General features: G+C 35.6%; 1 protein-coding gene across 5 annotated transcripts in view; it reads left to right on the top strand.

Moving 5' to 3' along the window:
- Nucleotides 1–19,693, top strand: part of LOC150075030 (uncharacterized) — a 322,726-nt gene that overhangs the window by 136,857 nt on the left and 166,176 nt on the right. For all 5 annotated transcript variants that reach the window (XM_090388634.1, XM_090388633.1, XM_090388630.1 and 2 more), the window contains one exon: nucleotides 16,039–16,104. In XM_090388634.1, coding sequence (XP_090244760.1) covers nucleotides 16,039–16,104 — 66 coding nt within the window. The remainder of the gene's footprint in view (nucleotides 1–16,038; nucleotides 16,105–19,693) is intronic.

The following is a 19,693-nucleotide window of genomic DNA, read 5'->3' as shown; positions in this document are numbered from 1 at the left end:
TTCGGTTCATGTTATTTGCGACATTTTATCCCTACTTATAAATCGTGTATGATTGAATTCGTGTAGTGTCAATATGTGTTATACAAGGACTGACTGTATCTAATTTACCATGGACTTTCTTACTTCATTTATAAGGGCCTCCCTGCAGTATTCAGTGGAATGCAAATTGATGTGTCCTCCAGTCCTAAACAAGAAAAATAATGAATTTTAAATATTCTTCATGACTGTTGGCAACTTTGCTGGCCTGATTCCCAAAAAGGTTTAATAACAAAATTATTTATTCCAGAAGTTACATTTGTTAATAAAAACACTCATAAATGGTTTTCTACCAGCATGTTTTCTAGCTTTCTTTTAACAGGACATAGTTCCTTAAATTTTAAACTTGCCTGTTTCCACCTTTCCAACTCTGAATTTTGTCTTTGCAGTTTTGTCAAGGATTCTACCAAATTCTTTTCTTTTGCCCTATTTATAGTGAATTCCATTCACAGTTACTGTCTGTCACTCTTGGTTAGGAATAGGTTTTCAGTTGCTCTCTTCCTACTTTCTTTCAGTTTTTTCTCACACTCTGTCTTTCTTAAAAGATGACAGTTATTGTCTGAATTATAAACCTATTTTATATTATCAATCAATACCTAAATTCATTCATAATTCCCAAATTCTTTCAGAACTTCACCAAGCTTCTCTCCTAAATTTGTTAAATTCTAAATTTTAAGGAATGTATTGAAATATTTTATTGTTGCTATTAGCCTGGTAGCACAAATTGTATAAGCTGTAACAGTCATCTCAACTGTTTGCTCCATTTTTGAATGTGTTAAAATTTAACATTTCGTGAATATGTTCATATTATATAAATAGTGTGTAAGTTTATATTTAAATAGCAACTTGTTTCCTTAGATTTTTTGGTGAAGTATGTCATTATCTTGAAAAATTTATTGTGCTGAACACCTTTTCATGTCTTCAACTGATTTGCTTAATTCTTAATTCTGTACATTTTTGTATATTTTGTATCTGTATAATTTTGCATATTCTACATTTGTAAATTTCCTATATAATTTCTTCTGTCTCAAACAGTTTGTATAACTATTTATTTAAAGGTGTATAACTCCTTCTCCTGCAAACAGTTGAGTGGTTAACTATGTCAGGTTATCTATTGCTAATTGGTTCCCCTAATTTTTAAAGAAAGTCTAACTCTAAACAAAATTTCCTTCAATTTGAATTCCTAATGTAACCTGAAATGGTTTCCTTCATGCTTACTTTGTTTTTATACCTACAGGCTTCTCCTGTATCACCACAGCGAAACACTGCGGAGTTGAATTGATGTTCCAGGTGCCACTATTCATCAGACCTATACTACTACATCCCATTGCGTTTTTCCCTGTCTTTGGGAAAGTGTTAGAGAAGATCATTGTAGTAAGATTCAAGGAATACTAGAAACCTAATAGTACCTTCTCAATTGTGCATTATAGCCTAAGTTGCTGATGCACCAACAAATCTAACGACGACAACAAGTCACTTCTCAATAGGGTTTTACTAAGGGCAGGTGCAGTGTAGATACAATCAACTTAGTTTTGAACACAGTTAACACTTCTAACTCCAGGTATGACCTTGGCCTCTTTGTGGACTTCACAGGAGGCTTTGACACCTCATGGTGGTAAAGTGTCCTGGCATGGTTCCAGGAAGATGGCGTTTCTGCTCCATGCTACTGGTTGATCGTCAATTACTTCAATAATAGAAACATTGTCTCCGGGTTCATGCTCGGTTTTGAGACAGGTTACTCACAGCTACCCTCAAGGATCAGTACTTGGCCCAATTTGTTGGAATGTGGCCCTTAATGGGTGGCTGGCTTTCAACCATGTTGATGTTTGTAAAATTGCATATGCAGGTGACCTGGTCCTTTTAATTTCAGAAAATGTCAGACAGCTGGAACAGAAATCCAGTAATATTTTGGAAGATTTAAATACTTGGTAGAATGTATACAAGCTTGTTATCTCGGTGACAAAGACTAAACAAGTCCTTCTCAAAGGAAATCTAAGCATGAACAGACCTCCGGTCGTAAAACTTATTAATCAGTGTTAAACTGGAAAGAAACTATAAATATCTTGGTGTTATGATTGATGATAGGTTGTCTTTTATTTAACATGTTAAATATATTTTACAGAACATCAAAATTATGACAGGAAAAATAATAAAGTTAGTAGGAATGTTTGGGGCTTAAAATCCTCATCATTAAAGTTGTATTACATATGTCTTTTCTTATCCATCATCTGTTATGCAGCAGGTGCTTGGGGTTTCAGAGTTAGTATAAAACCATTAAAAATACTTAGTCCAATCACAGTGATTTTTTATTCTAGCTACTTGCAGAGCATGTGGAACTGTTTCTACTGCTGCTCTGCAGGTCGTAAATGGGTGAGTCCCAATATATTATGATGTTATCTTACAATACTTGATATATCATCATAGAAGACAACTTCCTGCTAATAGAGATGACTATAATTTGAATATATCTGTCAGAAAAAGATTGCCAGTTAAAATCTGAATTTCTCAGGGATTGGCAAATTCAATGGAACACAGTTCTTTTAGGCAGAGTTACTTATAGTTATATACCCGATGTATTTGTATACCAAACAAATGAAATGGTTCAGCCCACGGCTGTATGTTACCTTTTTACTTATGGGTTATGGGAGTATCAACTCTAAATTACATATGCTTGGATTGTCCATTTCTTCTCTCTACTCTTGCGGAGCTGTTGAGATGGTGGAACACATAATCCAATAGTGTTATCATTATCTTGACTTAAGAAACCAATTACAGATATTGACTAATGTATATAGTGTTGATGATTTCCCATGACTTGTGGAAACAAAGGCAAACTTTTTGTGTTTCTCCGAATTTGCCGATAAAGTGTTTATGAGGCACAACCATATCATAAATGTGACAGCGTAGCCTTATTGATACAGAGACATCGTGTGGGCAAATAGAAGTGTTTTGGTATAAATTAGTGTATGGATGTGATTGGGTTTGTAAAACTGATGCTTGGTTTGATCAACAAATTGTTTGTTGACCATTGTTTGTAATATAAATAATCCAAATGTTTGTGCTGCTACTTTGGTGGACAGTGTTTGTGGACGTTTATTTGTTGTACTATGCTGGTTTTCAATTGGGATTTTATTTAGAAGGACACGGAACTTTTTGTGGCTGTACCTGGCTTCGTTCTTACAAGAATATTGAAACTTACTTATCCCCAGGATATACAAGAAGATAAATCATCTGAGACTTGCAGACAAATGTGGTACTGTTAACACAGACACTCTTGTTCCTTGGTGTTATTTACTGTACTTGTATAGTGTGTTGTTCTGGATGTAGTGGTCCAAGATTTAAATTGATAATTCCTGGTGAAGAATTTAATCATTTTTCCCATGTTGTGGGTTGTAAATTGTGTTCTTTAGCTATGGAAATATCTTGTACATAGAAAAGTTTTCAGCTAGGTCAGGTTTTGTGCTAAATGTTGATATATTTACACCCCAAGGTTGAGGTGGTGTGAGGTGACTTAAAAGAAATTCTAGATTATGTTGATCTGTGGGTACTGATTTGATTTAATTGGTAATGATTGGTTGCTTAGTTTTACCTGGTTTGGAAGGATCTGGCCTATTCATAACTCATGAATTGGTTCATCATTTAAATCATTTAAACTTAGAATTGTTACTTCTAAGTTTAAATGATTTGTTAGGTGGGTCCTGAGATTAAGTTGTTCTCAGGTCTCCTTTATATTTTGTTGAGCTGATTGCTCTTTTCTCTCTTTGTACTGCTAGATTCTGCAGACAGGAATATTTGTATATAGCATATATGTTTTGTTTTCACAAAGAATCTTCTATTCTATATTCTTTTTGCTGTATTGTACTTCTCACTTAGTTTCTAGGGATGTCTCTTTCTTCTTCCCCTACTTCTATCTCTTTCCTCCCTCACCAGATCCTCTACTTCTCCTACTATGTTCCTTCTCCTTTCCTTATTTATTCCTTGAGGTTTCCAGACAAGCTGGAAACCTCAAGGAATAAATAAGGAAAAATAAGGAATAAATAAGAAATAAATGAGGTTTCCAGCTTGTCTGGAAACCTCAGTTAGTGAAATTTTCCAGATAGTAGTCCTGGTGTGCCTCCACATGGCTAGGGATGGGAGTGAGGGACCAGGTGTTCCCTGGCTACAAAGTCACCAGATGCTGGCACTCAACATATATAAGTGGTATATACCCAGTGTATTTGCAACACATATACAAACATTTCAACACTAAACACACATTTGCCGGCATTGGCTTCTGCTTTACAGATTCTACAGCGGCATATAGGGGGAACCTTGGAGACTGCCTTAATTACAAGCAACACTTTGTCCTTTCTGTACCCCCCCAACTTGAGCAGGATGGGCATCCAGTTTCAGGAGGTTCCAACTATCACTCCATTTCCACTTTTACCCCCACTTTTCCCCCTTCTAGGAAATTCAGGTAATTAAGGCAGTCTCCAAGGTTCCCCCTATATGCCGCTGTAGAATCTGTAAAGCAGAAGCCAATGCCGGCAAATGTGTGTTTAGTGTTGAAATGTTTGTATATGTGTTGCAAATACACTGGGTATATACCACTTATATATGTTGAGTGCCAGCATCTGGTGACTTTGTAGCCAGGGGGCAGGGAACACCTGGTCCCTCACTCCCATCCCTAGCCATGTGGAGGCACACCAGGGACTACTATCTGGAAAATTTTTCAGGGTTCACCCTGCCAGAGTCTATTTCTTCCTACTAACCTGACTTGCCCCCCTACTAACCTGACTTGCCCCTTGTGGGGGCCACAAACCGTAACTAGCGGTTTGTGGCCTCCACAGAACCCTAGGCTAAGTGGCTGGATGAACAACATAGGATCCCTAGGCCGAGTGGTTGAATGAACAACATAACAACACAGCCCTATACTAACACTTCACAAATACTCAATAACTCACACCATCTGGCCTCTACAGAGTTCTGTATATATCAGAGTACCAATCGTGGAGTTGGGAGGAATTCCTGGTGCCACTAGTAAAATTTCATTATACACTGTTATTTCTGTACCTGCAAAAAAAAAAAAAAAAAGAAAGAAAAAAGAACAGTACACTATTCAGTGTACTGTTCCAAGTGCATGTGTGAGAATAGTGAGTGCATGGGTGTGTCCAATAAGTGTAGATTGTTTAAACTGTTGTATCCTGAATATAAAAAAAAAAAAAATAAAAAAAATAAATAAATAAATATATATATATATACACTGGTGTTCAAAGAAAGTGCATCACCCCTTAAAATTATAATTGTCGTCCGCATAACTTAAGTATATGACACTATTTCTTACAGATATTTCAGTAAAGATTGACACATGTAGGTGATGACGTAATATTGCATCAGCTTTTACTTTCAGCTATATAAGCACGCTCTGCAAGAGTTGCAGTCATTCCTTGCTTGTTTCAGGATGGCAAGTTATGTGCAGTTGATGCCACGAAGAAAGAGTGCTATTGTTGCTTTACGTGAGGAAGGATGTTCTTCCCATATATTGCTTATAGAGTGTCTTGTAATCAGTCGACAGTGAGTATATTTCTTTCCAAACTCAAGAATACTGGTGCTGCTGATAGGAAAAAAGGAACAGAACACAAACCAGTCTCTACGCCAAAACAGGGCCGCGTTTTGAAGCACTTATGCCTTAAAAACCGTAAAGCTTCTTCGTCTGAGCTGAAAAGAGAATGGGAAGAGCATACAGGAGTGGTAGCAAGGGCAGTAACAGTCAGAAGATGCCTCTTCAAAAATGGACTTGTAGCCCATTGTCCTAAGAAGAAGCCCTTCCTCACACAAAAAAAATGAAAAAGGACCGATTAATTTGGTGTCCGGGGGGAGGGTTCCATATCAAATGGACCCCCTCTGTTTAGTGGAAGTCAGTTATTTTCTCTGATGAAAAGAAATTCAATCTGCATGGCTCTGATTTGAGACAAACGATTCACCATAGACATGGTGAAGAATACCATCCAGACTGTATGGTGTCTACAGCAAAATTCCCTACCAGCCAAATGACATGAGTAGGTCACCTGCAGTTTATAAAAGGTTCTGTAAATGCCAATGGATACCTGGCTATATTGGAAGGCAAATTGCTGCCAACCATTAGAGACCATTTCAACCTGCCAAGTAACTTAATCTTTCAGGACGACTCTGCTCCTTCTCATCGGGTGAAAAGTATAAGTAGGCACTTCTATAGTTACTTTAGCTTCATTTCTGCATTAGAGGTTCGACAGTAATGCATTTCAATTTGTTACAGGTGAAAAAATGGCTCGAAGAACGGTCCATTACAACTGTTAGCTGGCCAGGAAACAGCCCTGACCTGAATCCTATAGAGAACAGTTGGCATCGTGTGGAATCTGCAGTTGTGTGGAATCTTTGTGAACTTGAAGAAGCCATAATTCGTGTTTGGAACCATGAACTATCAGTTGATTATCTTTAGAAATTGATCTTGTCAATGCCTTGCCAGTGTGCTGCTGTCATCAGGACTATAGGCGGCTCATCTAAATATTAGTTTACACTTGGTGAGCTCTTCATTTTGTTTTCCATTTAAAATGATAAACTGGAGAAAATTGAGGGCTTCTGATAACATTTCAGGTTGCAAATGCTCATTTTGGAATATTTTGAGAGCACCTATCACATTACTTAGCTTTGCCTTAACTATTAATAAATATCTTTTGTTTATATTTCTATTTGTGATGCTAGTCATTAATGTAACATACTATTGCAAAAAAAGGGTTAGAAATGTGAAATTCTTAGGTGATGCACTTTCTTTGAACACCAGTGAAAATTATATATATATACCCCCCCCCGAACCTTTTCTCTTTCGTTCTTGTACAGTCAGTCCTCGTATAACACGTGTTTACACTACACGAATTTGATCATACACGATTTATAAATAGGGGAACGATATCTTATATAACGCGAACCGAATTCGCTTATGCACGATTCGCCTTTGTGTTTACAAGAAATGGCAATCGGACGCGAAATCATCCGAACTGAACGCAACACGATAGGGATGAAGAGAAGATTCTGAAAATGTATTTATGTTTTTTATATCAGTGAAGGGGAAACACATTTCACCATAATAACGTAAAAAGCAACACAATTCCAGCTATCAGTATAATCGCAAATGCAATTAGATCAAGTTTACTACCAGTTTATAACAGATTCCACTAGCAGAAACGCAACTGGAAATTGTTTTTATTGTTTTATGGTAGTAACCCCTAGAAATGTGCTTTAGTAAAATGTGAGGTGTTAATAGTGTATCTCTGCCTTTAAGGTGTTGTTTATTCAGTTGCTACACGTGCGCAGCTTTGTTTATGTGTATCAAGCCTGCCTCCTCATTTTGTAATTGTGCTTTATTCCCTAAAAATGAGTAAAATACTTAATTAAAAGGTGTGAAAAGGTGTCAAAAATTCTTACCCGGGAAAATTTATAGTGGCCTCATCGTTTATGGCCAAAATCACACTGGCCTCCGGCCCACCGTGGTTTCCCCGGTAAGGCTTATGGCCAGTCCGCCTCTGTCGATAGAGAAAAAATATGAAATTGTGAAACGCTTTGAGTGAAATGAAAGACCATGTGATATTGTATGTGCTACAGACCTAAATGAGGCAATGCCGAGAATTAGAAAGAATGCAGCGAAAATAAAAACAACTTTCATAGCAGGAACAACTCAAAGTGTAATTAATTAAAATCCATTAAATTAAGACACAAAGAATTGGAAGAGATGGAACGCCTGTCATCTGTTTGGATTGAAAACCAAACAAAAAACAAGTTTGCTTACGATAGAAGAAAAATCATTAGCAATATTTTATTACGCAATAGTCGTAAAAAAATACGCATTTTATTACGATCATTTATTGTGTTTGGTAATGTTTTGGTTACAAATGTGTGTTCAATCTTGGGTGGTCGGCACCTAACCCCATTTTTCCCATAGGGCCTGTTGTTTATATTGCACGATTTTGCATTGCACGAGGGTTTCTAGGAACGCAACTATCGTGCTATACGAGGACTGACTGTATTTGTTTAAATGTGCCTGCTTGCCAGGTAACCTATAAACTTGCAGTGACTGAGTGAATTCTTGTGATTAGTATTATATAATAATAACTAGGGGGCTTTGCCCCCCTGCGCGCACATTTTCTATGTAAAATGTAGAGGTATAATGGAGTAAGTCAAATCTTTTCTATGCAAAAGATATACCTGACGAAATGCACTGATCAATATCTAATCAGGATATGTAATTATTTACTTGTACATTTGTAGTAATGCAATTGCCCTGCCCACTTGTACCACATGACCTGCATCCCTCTTCTCCCATTGGCTTCCCCACCATGTGGCATTCTCAAGGTCAAATAAATATCACTATGTAATTATTTACCTGCATTTACATAGGTCACTTAGGAAAAGGCCTTTTGCTTTGGGTTCCATAATACATGAGGAATGTTGTTGCATCCGAAAGAGCAGGACTAAAATATTTAACTAAAATATTTACAAACTATACAAATATTTAAAAGGCCCATAGAAAAGACATATATAATACAACTTTAATGATGAGGATTTTAAGCCCCAAACATTCCTACTAACTTTATTATTTTTCCTGTCATAGTTTTGATGTTCTGTAAAATATATTTAACATGTTGAATAAAGGACAACCTACCATCAATCGTAACACCAAGATATTTATAGTTTCTTTCCAGTTTAACACTGATTATTAAGTTTTATGACTGGAGGTCTGTTTATGCTTAGATTTCCTTTGAGAAGGACTTGTTTAGTCTTTGTCACCGAGATAACAAGCTTGTAATATTTTGTAATATTGTAATTTTGTAATATTTATAAACTGTACAAATATTTAAAATATTTACAAAATACTATTTATAAATATACAAATTATATCAGGTCCCTTCATCAGCTGACATTACAATGGAACATCACATGATGCCTGGCATGGTCATGTATTAGACCAGCATTTCTCGAACTGTGTTCTGCGGAACACTAGTATTCCGTGAAAAATTGTAATTAATAATTTAAAAAATTAAATAAAATAAATAAATTTTGCATATTTGTAGCATACACCACTTTTGTATTATTATAATATTTAAAATAATTTTTTTTTCAGTTATTAATATAGTTTTTTTCACAATACAGTTAAAAAATACAGTTATTTTTTTTTCAGTTACTAATAATCAAATAGACTGTGGAACACTTTATTTTGGTGGGCTTTGCATAGAGAAGTATGTGTAGAGGCAATGACACCTACAAAAAAGTAGCAATGTGGTGATCTAGCATGCCGTTTGTATGCGTTTAGCCTGGAGTACACAGGCTGAAGGAGAGGAGGAAGCGAACTGACGAGGAACTCTGTATTAGACAGTGAAGTATGTGCACGAGATTGGGAGGCAGTTGGTTTTTTGATGGAAGACAACAATGTAATTATTTACCTGTGCATTTGTAGATTGCCCTCCCCCTTCTCCCATTGGCTTGAATAAATATCACTAGGAGGAAAACTTTTTAATGTATAGATAACTAAACTCACTTGTATAAATTTTTTTTTTGATAATTATTAGTATTTTGAAATATTATTATTAAAATATGTGATCATGGATCAGTGGTTGAAAAAAGGAACTTTAAAACGATAAGCAAAGTACTTCTAGTAGTGCAACTGTGGTTGATGAAAATGAACACAGTATTGTTACACTTCAAAGTGAGAATGAACAATTGCAGCCATTTGTTCCCCAGAAATCTGAAGTGAAAAAACAGGAACCAACTAATAAAAGACCAAAACGAAAGTATAATGACAATTATTTGAATTTTGATTTTACATGCATTGGAAATAAAGATGCTCCTGATGCACAGTGCACCATATGTAATAAAATATTAGCAACACTTCTTTGGTTCTCGCTAAACTTCTGTTTCGTAAGCATTCCTGAATATGTTGTGAGATGAAAAGTGTTCCGTGACTAAAAAAGTTTGGGGAACTCTGTATTAGACAGTGAAGCATGTGCATAAGGTTGGGAGGCAGTTGTTTTTCGATGGAAGACAACAATGTAATTATTTACCTGTGCATTTGTAGTGACGTGATTGCCCTGCCCCCTTCTCCCATTGGCTTCAATAAATATCACTAAGAGGAAAACTTTTTAATGTATAGATAGATAATAATAATAATAAAAAACCGTGATTGATTGTCTTGGGAGTGGTTCATATTTAGGTGGCACCTATTTCTACTCTAGTTGAATGGTGATGAATGCAAGATGGCAAATGTGTGAGAGAATGTAGTGTAATATGTCTTGTTAATCCGTTTGCCCTTAAATATATGTTTCAAAAAAGTGTACTTATCTATGTGTAAGTATGACAAGTGTGCAGATGAATTGAGTACATGTAGAGCATGTGTTGTTCTGACAGCCCTCCATTTAGGCTGCATGTGACACAACCAATCAGAAAACTCCCCTTCCCCTGAGGCATGCCATGGGATCTGCAGCCCTGAGTGCCAAGTGCGTGATCAAAGCGATTCTAAAAGCAAATTTCAAAGTGCATTTTCTAGAATTAGCAGTTTTCAGAGAATTTTCAAGTGTTTATTTACTAAGTTATTTCTTTTCTGCAATTTTGAATAAAGAAGTAAGCTTTTCAAAAAGAAAGGAAAGTATAGTCAGTCCTTGTATAACACGTGTTTACACTACATGAATTTGATCATACATGATTTATAAATAGGGGAACGATATCATATATAACATGAACCGAATTCGCTTATGCACGATTCGCCTTTGTGTTTACAAGAAATGGCAGTCGAACACAGAATCACCCCAACCGAATGCAACACGATAGGAATGAAGAGAAGATTCTGAAAATGTATTTATGTTTTTTATATCAGTGAAGAGGAAACACATTTCACCATAATAACATAAAAACCAACACAATTCCAGCTATCAGTATAATCGCAAATGCAATTAGATCGAGTTTACTACCAGTTTGGCGCCTCCGTAGCCAGTTGGGAAGGAGCAGCAGTGCATAGCACATGCTTCTTGATTAGACCGGGGTTCGAGCCTGTCACCACCAAATACAGAGGATGTGGAAAGGTCAGGGAATGACCACCGCATATCCCGGAGCAATATGGCCTTAGTTGCTAATGCTCCTAAAAACCAAATAACTAACTAACTAACTACCAGTTTATGCGCCTCTGTAGCCAGGTGGACAGGAGCAGCAGTGCGTAGCACACGCTTCTTGATTAGACCAGGGTTCGAGCCCATGCCCACCAAATACAGAGGATGCAGAAAGGTCATGGAATGACCACCGCATATCCCCGGAGCAATATGGCCTTAGTTGCTAATGTTGCTAAAAACCAAATAACAAACATAACATAACAACTACCAGTTTATAACAGATTCCACTAGCAGAAACGCAATTGGAAATTGTTTTTATTGTTTTATGGTAGTAATCCCTAGAATGGATGGCCAGTGCTCAAAACAGAAGGAACTGGAAAGTTGCTGGAGAGGCCTTCATCCTGCAGTGGATTGAAAATGGCATGATGATGATGAATCCCTAGAAATGTGCTTTAGTAAAATGTGAGGTGTTAATAGTGTATCTCTGCCTTTATGCTGTTGTTTATTCAGTTACTACACACACGCAGCTTTGTTTATGTGTATCAAGCGTGCCTCCTCATTTTGTAATTGTGCTTTATTCCCTAAAATGAGTAAAATACTTAAAAGGTGTGAAAAGGAAGCATCCTGGTGAAGACACTGCAGATTCAGAGAGAAAAAGAAAAGCAATATCGATAAACAGAGGCGGACTGGGTCAAAAATTCTTACCTGGGAAAATTTATAGTGGCCTCATACTATGGTTTATGGCCGAAATCACACCCGCCTCAGGCCCACTGGGGTTTCCCCCATTAAGGCTTATGGCCAGTCCGCCTCTGTCGATAGAGAAAAAATATGAAATTGTGAAATGCTTTGAGCGAAATGAAAGACCATGTGATATTGTACGTGCTACAGACCTAAATGAGGCAACGCTGAGAATTACAAAGAATGCAGAGAAAATAAAAACAACTTTCATAGTAGGAACAACTCAAAGTGTAATTAAAATCCATTAGATTAAGACACAAAGAATTGGAAGAGATGGAACGGCTGTCATCTGTTTGGAAAGAAAACAAACAAAAAACAAGTTTGCTTACGATAGAAGCAAAAGCATTAGCAATATTTTATTATGTAATAGTCATAATAAAATACGTAAGTATTTTATTACGATTATTTATTGTGTTTGGTAATGTTTTGGTTACAAATGTGTGTTCAATCTTGGGTGGTCGGCACCTAACCCTATTTTTTCCATAGGGTCTGTTGTTTATATTGCATGATTTTGCATTGCACGAGGGTTTCTAGGAACACAACTATCGTGCTATATGAGGACTGACTGTACCTTTCTTCTTGTTGTATATAGAACTAACCTACATAACACACTAACCTCTTATCGCTTGGTCACTGGTGGTGCCGGTAACCTGGGGGAGAGTTATCCTCCAGCCATGGATTATGACAACTACCCAGCACTTGAGCCTAGATGCTCATGTCATGACATGAATGTAGCCGAATGTGATGCATCCTAATCTAAGAGACTATGCAAAAGTGAGAATCAGCAGGAATATCCAACATTCCTCATATTACATTTCTCTTTCATCCAAACCTATGAGTGTTCTTTCACCATTTCTAATTCAGAAATGTGTGGAAAGTTTGGCTGGTTCACCAAAAATGGTGAAAAGACTGATCTGGAGATCTACTAGTTGAATCAGCTAAACATGAGCATTCTCAAGCTCTACTGAAATTGTCAACTTTTGGCAGAATACCTGTACAGGTCACCCCTCATGCTACATTAAATAGCTCCAAAGGAGTAATAGCAGAGTAGGATCTGATGAATGTCACTGAAGATGAGATAGTAGAAGAATTACAAGAGCAAAAAGTTGTTCAAGCAAAATGAATAATGTTCAAAAAAGATGAACTTGTCCTACTAGGAATGTTATTCTAACGTTTAATACACCAACCTTACCATCATATGTGAAAGCTGGATACCTTAATTGCCAAGTACATCACGACATTCCCAACCCAATCAGATGTTTAAAGTGTCAAAAATTTGGACATTCGCAAACAGGATGTTGAGGGGGACACCATCTGCTCGAACTGCGGCTCCAAAGCCCATTCACAAATGGATTGCACTGCAGAAATGCCACAAAGCCCAAATAGTAAAGGTCAGCATCCAGCATATTCAAAAGCATGTGAACTCTACAAGGGTAGGAAAAAAGATCCAAAAGTTCAAAGGTCACTTACCAAGAAGCTAGGAAGCAAGTTACGTAGCATGCTGCAGCATGCTAGTCAACCTACATGAGGAGAGAAGTACATAATTTGTATTTTCTCATCTACTTATTTTTTTGGCTGGTGCAGCAAAAGTCTGTGGCTTCCTTGCATTATATGGCTAATACTGAAAATTAAAATAATTCTACATCTAGCATATTTTATTTAAAATAGAGATACAGGTAACCCTTGTATAACACGGTAGTTAGGTTCCTCTAAAATGTCATGTTATGCGAAACCGTGTTATAAGGGACTAAGAAAAAGTACAAAAAGGGGGTTATGTTCCAAAGCTAACAAAAATACACCATTTCGTCAATAAAATATTAACAAAACTAACAAAAATACACCATTCTAGATTTTGTGTATCTTTTGCTCTCTTTAAAAAATCAGTAATCTGGTTTTGTTTGCTTTTGCTTGATAAATCTTTGTGAATTTCATCGTATGGAACTAAGCATTTTTGAAGCTCCCTTTTGAACTTTGGTTCAATAGGGAGCTTTTGAACCAAAAGCTCCCTTTTGGTTCAAAAAGCTTTTCTTGAATGAAAGGAAAAGCTTTTCCTTTCATTCAAGAAAGGAAAAGCTTTTCCTTTCTTGAATGCAGATTCATTCAAGAATCTGCATTCAAAAAATAAGATTCTAATTGCTCGGTTAACTTTATGCCTTCCTGTATGCTTTTTAGTGTAAAATTTGGAAGTTTAGAATTTTTATCTGTGCTATCTTCCTCTGAATTTATTTGGTTTTACCTCTGATGCCATTTCCACCAAATCCACTTCGCAGCCTCTTTTTCTATCAGTAGTTCTTGAACATCTTCAGTAATCTTATCTTGTTTTATTTTTTTAGGAGCATTGGTGACTAAGGCCATATTGCTCTGCGTATATTGTCTATAAATTGCATGTCGATCTTCTGTTTCGATGGACAAAAATCCAAGTTTCCGGGAAGAAAAAACCACTCTGCCTGAGCCCGACTAACCCAGCCACATTGTGAAAAAGACCTATAAAAATCTCTCCCCCATCATTGACGGAATTTGAACTCAGGTCTTTTCTACCCGGTATGGGGAAGAGGGTGATTCTATCAACTATGCTACCCATGAGGGCTTCAGTAGTCATATCATCGAAACCTTCCCCTCCGGACAATGTAGCATGTTCTACTATCACACTGATTCCGTTCTCTGCCAGTTCAACCGTATTTCTTGATTGAACTGATTTTGACCATACATTTTTCCACACGCATTTAACATTTGAGTGATAAAGCTATGATTCTGATACAGCCCACAATTGAGAAATGTTCCGATGTAGTGGCAGATTCAGGGTTGGGGCACCGAGGTATGTGCGCCCCCATGTCATTTTTCGGAGAATATTCACTAATTGGTTAAATTCCCTTTAGCTACAATTTTTTTTTTTTTTTTTTGTTAACATAGGATTTTATCTATTTTTGCATTGTGGCTCAGCTATTTTCAACTGACTACAGTTGGCAACACTGATGCTAATGTGATCCCCATTCTAGTTCGAGGTGTCATGCAGTTTGGTAGTGCGTAATGTTTACTTCAAAGTAATTCAGACTTTAGCTCTGTGCCTGTGTCTGCCAATCACTTTATGTTTGAGTGTGATATTTGTTTTGTTCTGTGCATTATTATGTGCCTTGTTTGTGCACAAACAAGGCACAAAGTGACTCTCCTGTCATTTTTTTTCTGGATCCACCACTGTTTCCATACCCTAAGATTTGGAATCAATATTTTTCAAAATCCATTATAACAATTTTCTGATATAATAAGTTTTAAAGGTGGATATAATGCCTTGATATAATGTATTGACCTAGTACAACTGTGGTGGTAGAAACATAACTTCAACGTTTGGATGACTTTTAGATGGCCTGACCAATCCAATAGTAATAAAATTTTGAAATCTACATTTTTCCACAAGTTCAATAGCACAAAACATAACATGGGGATTTCCCAACAAAATAAAATACTGGGATTTTTCAGTATTTTTTTTTTTTTTTTTTGACTAGCGAGTCAACAGTGGGGATTCAAAAAGAGTGGAAATGTTGAAAAATTACATCCAACATACAGTAATAGCAGGGTTTACCCCGCACAAAAGCTCAAAAATACCCTGTTATGCGAGGTTTGCTGAAATTCTCTAACTGTGTTTAAGTGAAACCATGTTATATAAGTACTGTGTTGTGCGAGGATTGTTGCAATTTATCAATTGTGTTAGAGTGAAACCACATTGTAGAAGTACCATGTTATACGGGGGTTTCCTGTATATGTAGAAAAAATTGCAGTCGGTTAATCATTGTGACTTTGCTTATTTTTCAAGTTGCTCTTAGAGTGGGAAAAGCTATTGGCTGCTCATTTAAAACATTGTAGATTATAGCAAGCATTACTTAATTTTGTATGTTATATGTGTTCTGGAAAAGCATATAATATCACGTTTGTCACTAAATGGAGTGGAAAGTTTATTTTTTCTTCTGCCATTCTATGCCCCAAAGAAATGGCAGCAAAACAAAGAGTCTGAACGTGGCAGCTTAAATCTAAAGGTTAAAACTCTAAGATGTGTCAGTTCTGGCATACAAGCATGTATACATACAAATACACAGTTTGTGTAACTACTATTTTTATTTAGTTGTTCCTAGGTAAAGTTAAGATGGGCTGTTATTTTTTATAGAGGTTCAGAGAAGACCTTAGGAGAAATAGAGAAAAAGTAATGGGTGAATCCTCCAGAGAGAATTTGGTTTGTATATTCAGTTTTCTTTTGTAGTTTATATTGTATCTTTTAAATTTTTATTAATTGTAGAACATTTTATGAAGCATTTTTTCCCCTTTATGGGGACTCCAAATGTGAATAAATAAAGAAGGAAAATTAATGAATCCCTTTGTTGTTTATATTATATCTTTTAAATTTTTATTAATTCTAGAATAAAATTTTATGAAGCATTTTTTTTCCCTCAGTGGGAACTCCAAATGTGAATAAATAAATAAGGAAAATTAATGAATCCTGGCTAGATGATGCATGTTTTCAAAATAGTATGAAAAGATTGAATGAATTACAGATGGTTCAGAACAAGGAAATGTCTGTAGCAAAGCATGCTAGAGAAAACTGCTCATCCATGTGATGGAATAAGCTTGAAAGAAGGATCGATAATTAACTCATTCCTAGACAAATCACTTTCAAAAGTAGATACTTTGTCCCTAGATTCCTTCTCTGTACCTCCTTTGATGTGTCGCCCATCTATTTCAGACTTATATCTCCTCCTTCATAGCAACAAAAATAATCAGAAAATCACTTCACTCTGTTTTTCAAGAAAATGTAAAGTTTCATGATGAGCTTTTTGATGGGTTAGAATAAAATAAAATGATTAAAATTTAGTGTGTGATTTCCTTTATAAAATACTTTGGAAATAGCCTTGTGTACTCAAAGAATTTGGTACATTTTTGGAAACACCAGAAATAAAGAAAACAGATTGGGAATACTATTTATAGTACTGTTTGTTTATTTCTACACAAATTAATATGCAGAGTACATTTAAAATAAATAAATAAATAAAAAAAACCAAGTTAATTAAAGTATGCAGTGTGTGTCAGGTCCATTTGTTTTTCCCCCTTAAATTTACAGAATTTTTTCCCTTTTTTCTGTGTTAATTAATTATATGCATCCCTTCACAAGTGACATCACATTTATGAGTCTTGCAAAACAATGCATGCAAAGTGCATAGACAATTGAAAACTACCAATGCTGAATTTAATCTATGAATATGTTTTATCCATAAAAATTTTGTGGGGAAAAAAAGAAATAATAATTATCGGATTTCTATTTGTCCAGTGTTAATAAAATTTAGAATTGTTCAACAAATTGTTACGTGTGAATGGATGGATGGATGGATGGATGGACATGATCAAGACATGATGTAGTGCATATATATGCATCTGAATGTGCCTAAAAATGCAACTGTTGTTACCTTTTTTTTTTAACATATTTTTCCTTTTCCCTCATGGCTAGAGTACCAATTAATTATTGTGCTATGGATCTGATCTTATCTCAGAAGGAGGAACTTTATTTATTTATTTATTTTTTTTTTTTTAATAATATAACTTTTAGTCAGTTCTGGGTTATGATTGCTGTGTTCTTCTCAGAGGAAGGCAAATATATAAAATCAAAATTTTCATTAAACATAAGAGATAAAATAAGCAATACAAATGGATGTTAGTTTTGGTTTGCTTTCTAGCCTTAGGTTATTTTGGTTATGTTAGAATTTGCACTTAGTCGTCTTTTCCATATTTGTTAAATTCTTTAAATTTAAGTTAAATAAACTCTCAGCTGCACTAGGTGAAAGTTTATTTAAACAGCTGATTAATGTTAGACCAAAAATAATATTTCTCATAATTGTTCAAAATTTAAATGCCACAGTTAGACCAAAAATAATATTTCTCATAATTGTTCAAAATTTAAATGCCACAGTTAGGGGAAATTTTACTTTTGCTTAATGTAAATTGCTGCCCCTTTGCATATGTGATTTTTGAAGGGAAAATTATCCTTAGGTGTTTAGTTCACCGAATGGTTTGAAATCCTTAAATACCTCAGCTGGATCACCTTGTAGACGACTGGCTTTAAATATAATTTACACACCGAAATTTTTTCTGTGTGTGAATACCAATTTGCATCTTTTTGTTCTAACTTATGTTGTATGATGTTTTGTACTAAGACACAGTGTGGAACTGTGTAGTGTCAAGCAGCTTACCTTCAGCTTTTAATGGTGAAGGTAGTGCTAGAAGTTAGCATTACTATTCATATTAGTAGAGGCATAGCCGACCGGGCTAGCCGGGTGGGTAAAGTGCCTGCCTGGCAACCCAAAGGTGGCGGGTTCGATTCCCACCTCGGGCTTGGATCAAAGTACTGCAAAAACCTTGAGAGGTGCATTATGGCCACAGAAGCCTATGCACCAACAACTACCAAAAAAAAAAAAAAAAAAAAAAGTAGAGGCATATGATGCAAGAAAGCAAGCTTTATACAGCCTCAGCCAGAAAAAAAAAAACCTTCCTATTTCACACATCCATTTGCTCCAAACTTATCAGGTTCTTCATTGAATTTATTTAAACTATCACCTTCATTAACGACAGATACGAGTTTGTTGTAGCAATCAACCACCCGATGGCTAAAGTCATCGGGTGGTTGATTGCTAGGGATCTGATCTTATCTCAGAAGGAGGAACTTTATTGGTCTTTTTTTTTTTTACAACTGTCTTTCCTTAGTTTAAATTTATGCCCCTTCAGGTGTGCTGCAGTATGAACAAGAGGAAGAATCCATCAGCAATGAGATTGCTCAAACCATTCAAAGCACAATACACCTCAATCACATCACCTCACAGGTTCCTAGTTGTCAGACACTGCAATTTGCAGAACTTATTACCTTTCTTGTAAGAACAAACCTTTGTTCTCCTCACCAATCTTGTTGCCCTTTTCCGTACTCGTTTCAGCAGCTCTACATCTTTCCAAAAATTAGGCCTTCAGACCTGTACACAGTACTGAAGGTATAACCTGACCATGCTTTATACAAAGGGATAATGACCTCCTTATCCCTGCTAGCAAAATTCCTCTATATCACTGACAAGACACCATGAGTTGCTCTGGGCCGCATTTACCATAAGCCGCATTAGCCTCAAGCTGGGGGCCTCACTTTAAAACCTAACACCTCACAAACAACTATATAAAAAACAGTCTAGTTATAGTTGCAAAATAAAATACTTATTTTTAAATATTAAATTCATAATATGAAAACTAGAGTCACTGAAAAAATTGTTAGGCCTCCATTTGAAATATTGTTTTATCGCATGGCCGTAACTGATCGAAGTTAACCATCATTCATACGCAAGTGTAATGACTGAGAGTTTAGTTACCATTAGTATTTGGTTAGTATTTGTATAGCAGTATACGAGTACATATCCTAATTATATGGTTAAAGTAGCTGGCTGAGTCGGTAAGAATATATTTTTCAATAAATTTATTATTGTTATTTTAACAAAACTAAGACTTTTTTTGTACAGAAAAATACTGTTCTTTCTCTTTTTATATTTTTTAACTTTTAACGTAATTATTTTAAATTTGAATTGGTTTCTTGATCTTTTCGTGTAATTTTTTATAGTGAATACTAAATTCTTGAGTTTTTAGATCTATACTTATTCTAGATCTTATTTTAGATCTATACTATTTCTTTATAATTGTATGTAACAGTAATATAGTATGTAAAAGTAATTATATGTAACATATAAAGAAATAAATATAGATCTAAACTCAAGAATTTAGTATTCATTATAAAAATTATTTTT

The sequence above is a fragment of the Mastigoproctus giganteus genome, chromosome 14 (genome assembly GCF_048544385.1).
Source record: "Mastigoproctus giganteus isolate SK-2022 chromosome 14, ASM4854438v1, whole genome shotgun sequence".
Lineage (NCBI taxonomy): Eukaryota > Metazoa > Arthropoda > Arachnida > Uropygi > Thelyphonidae > Mastigoproctus > Mastigoproctus giganteus.
This window is presented reverse-complemented; position numbering and strand designations above follow the sequence as displayed.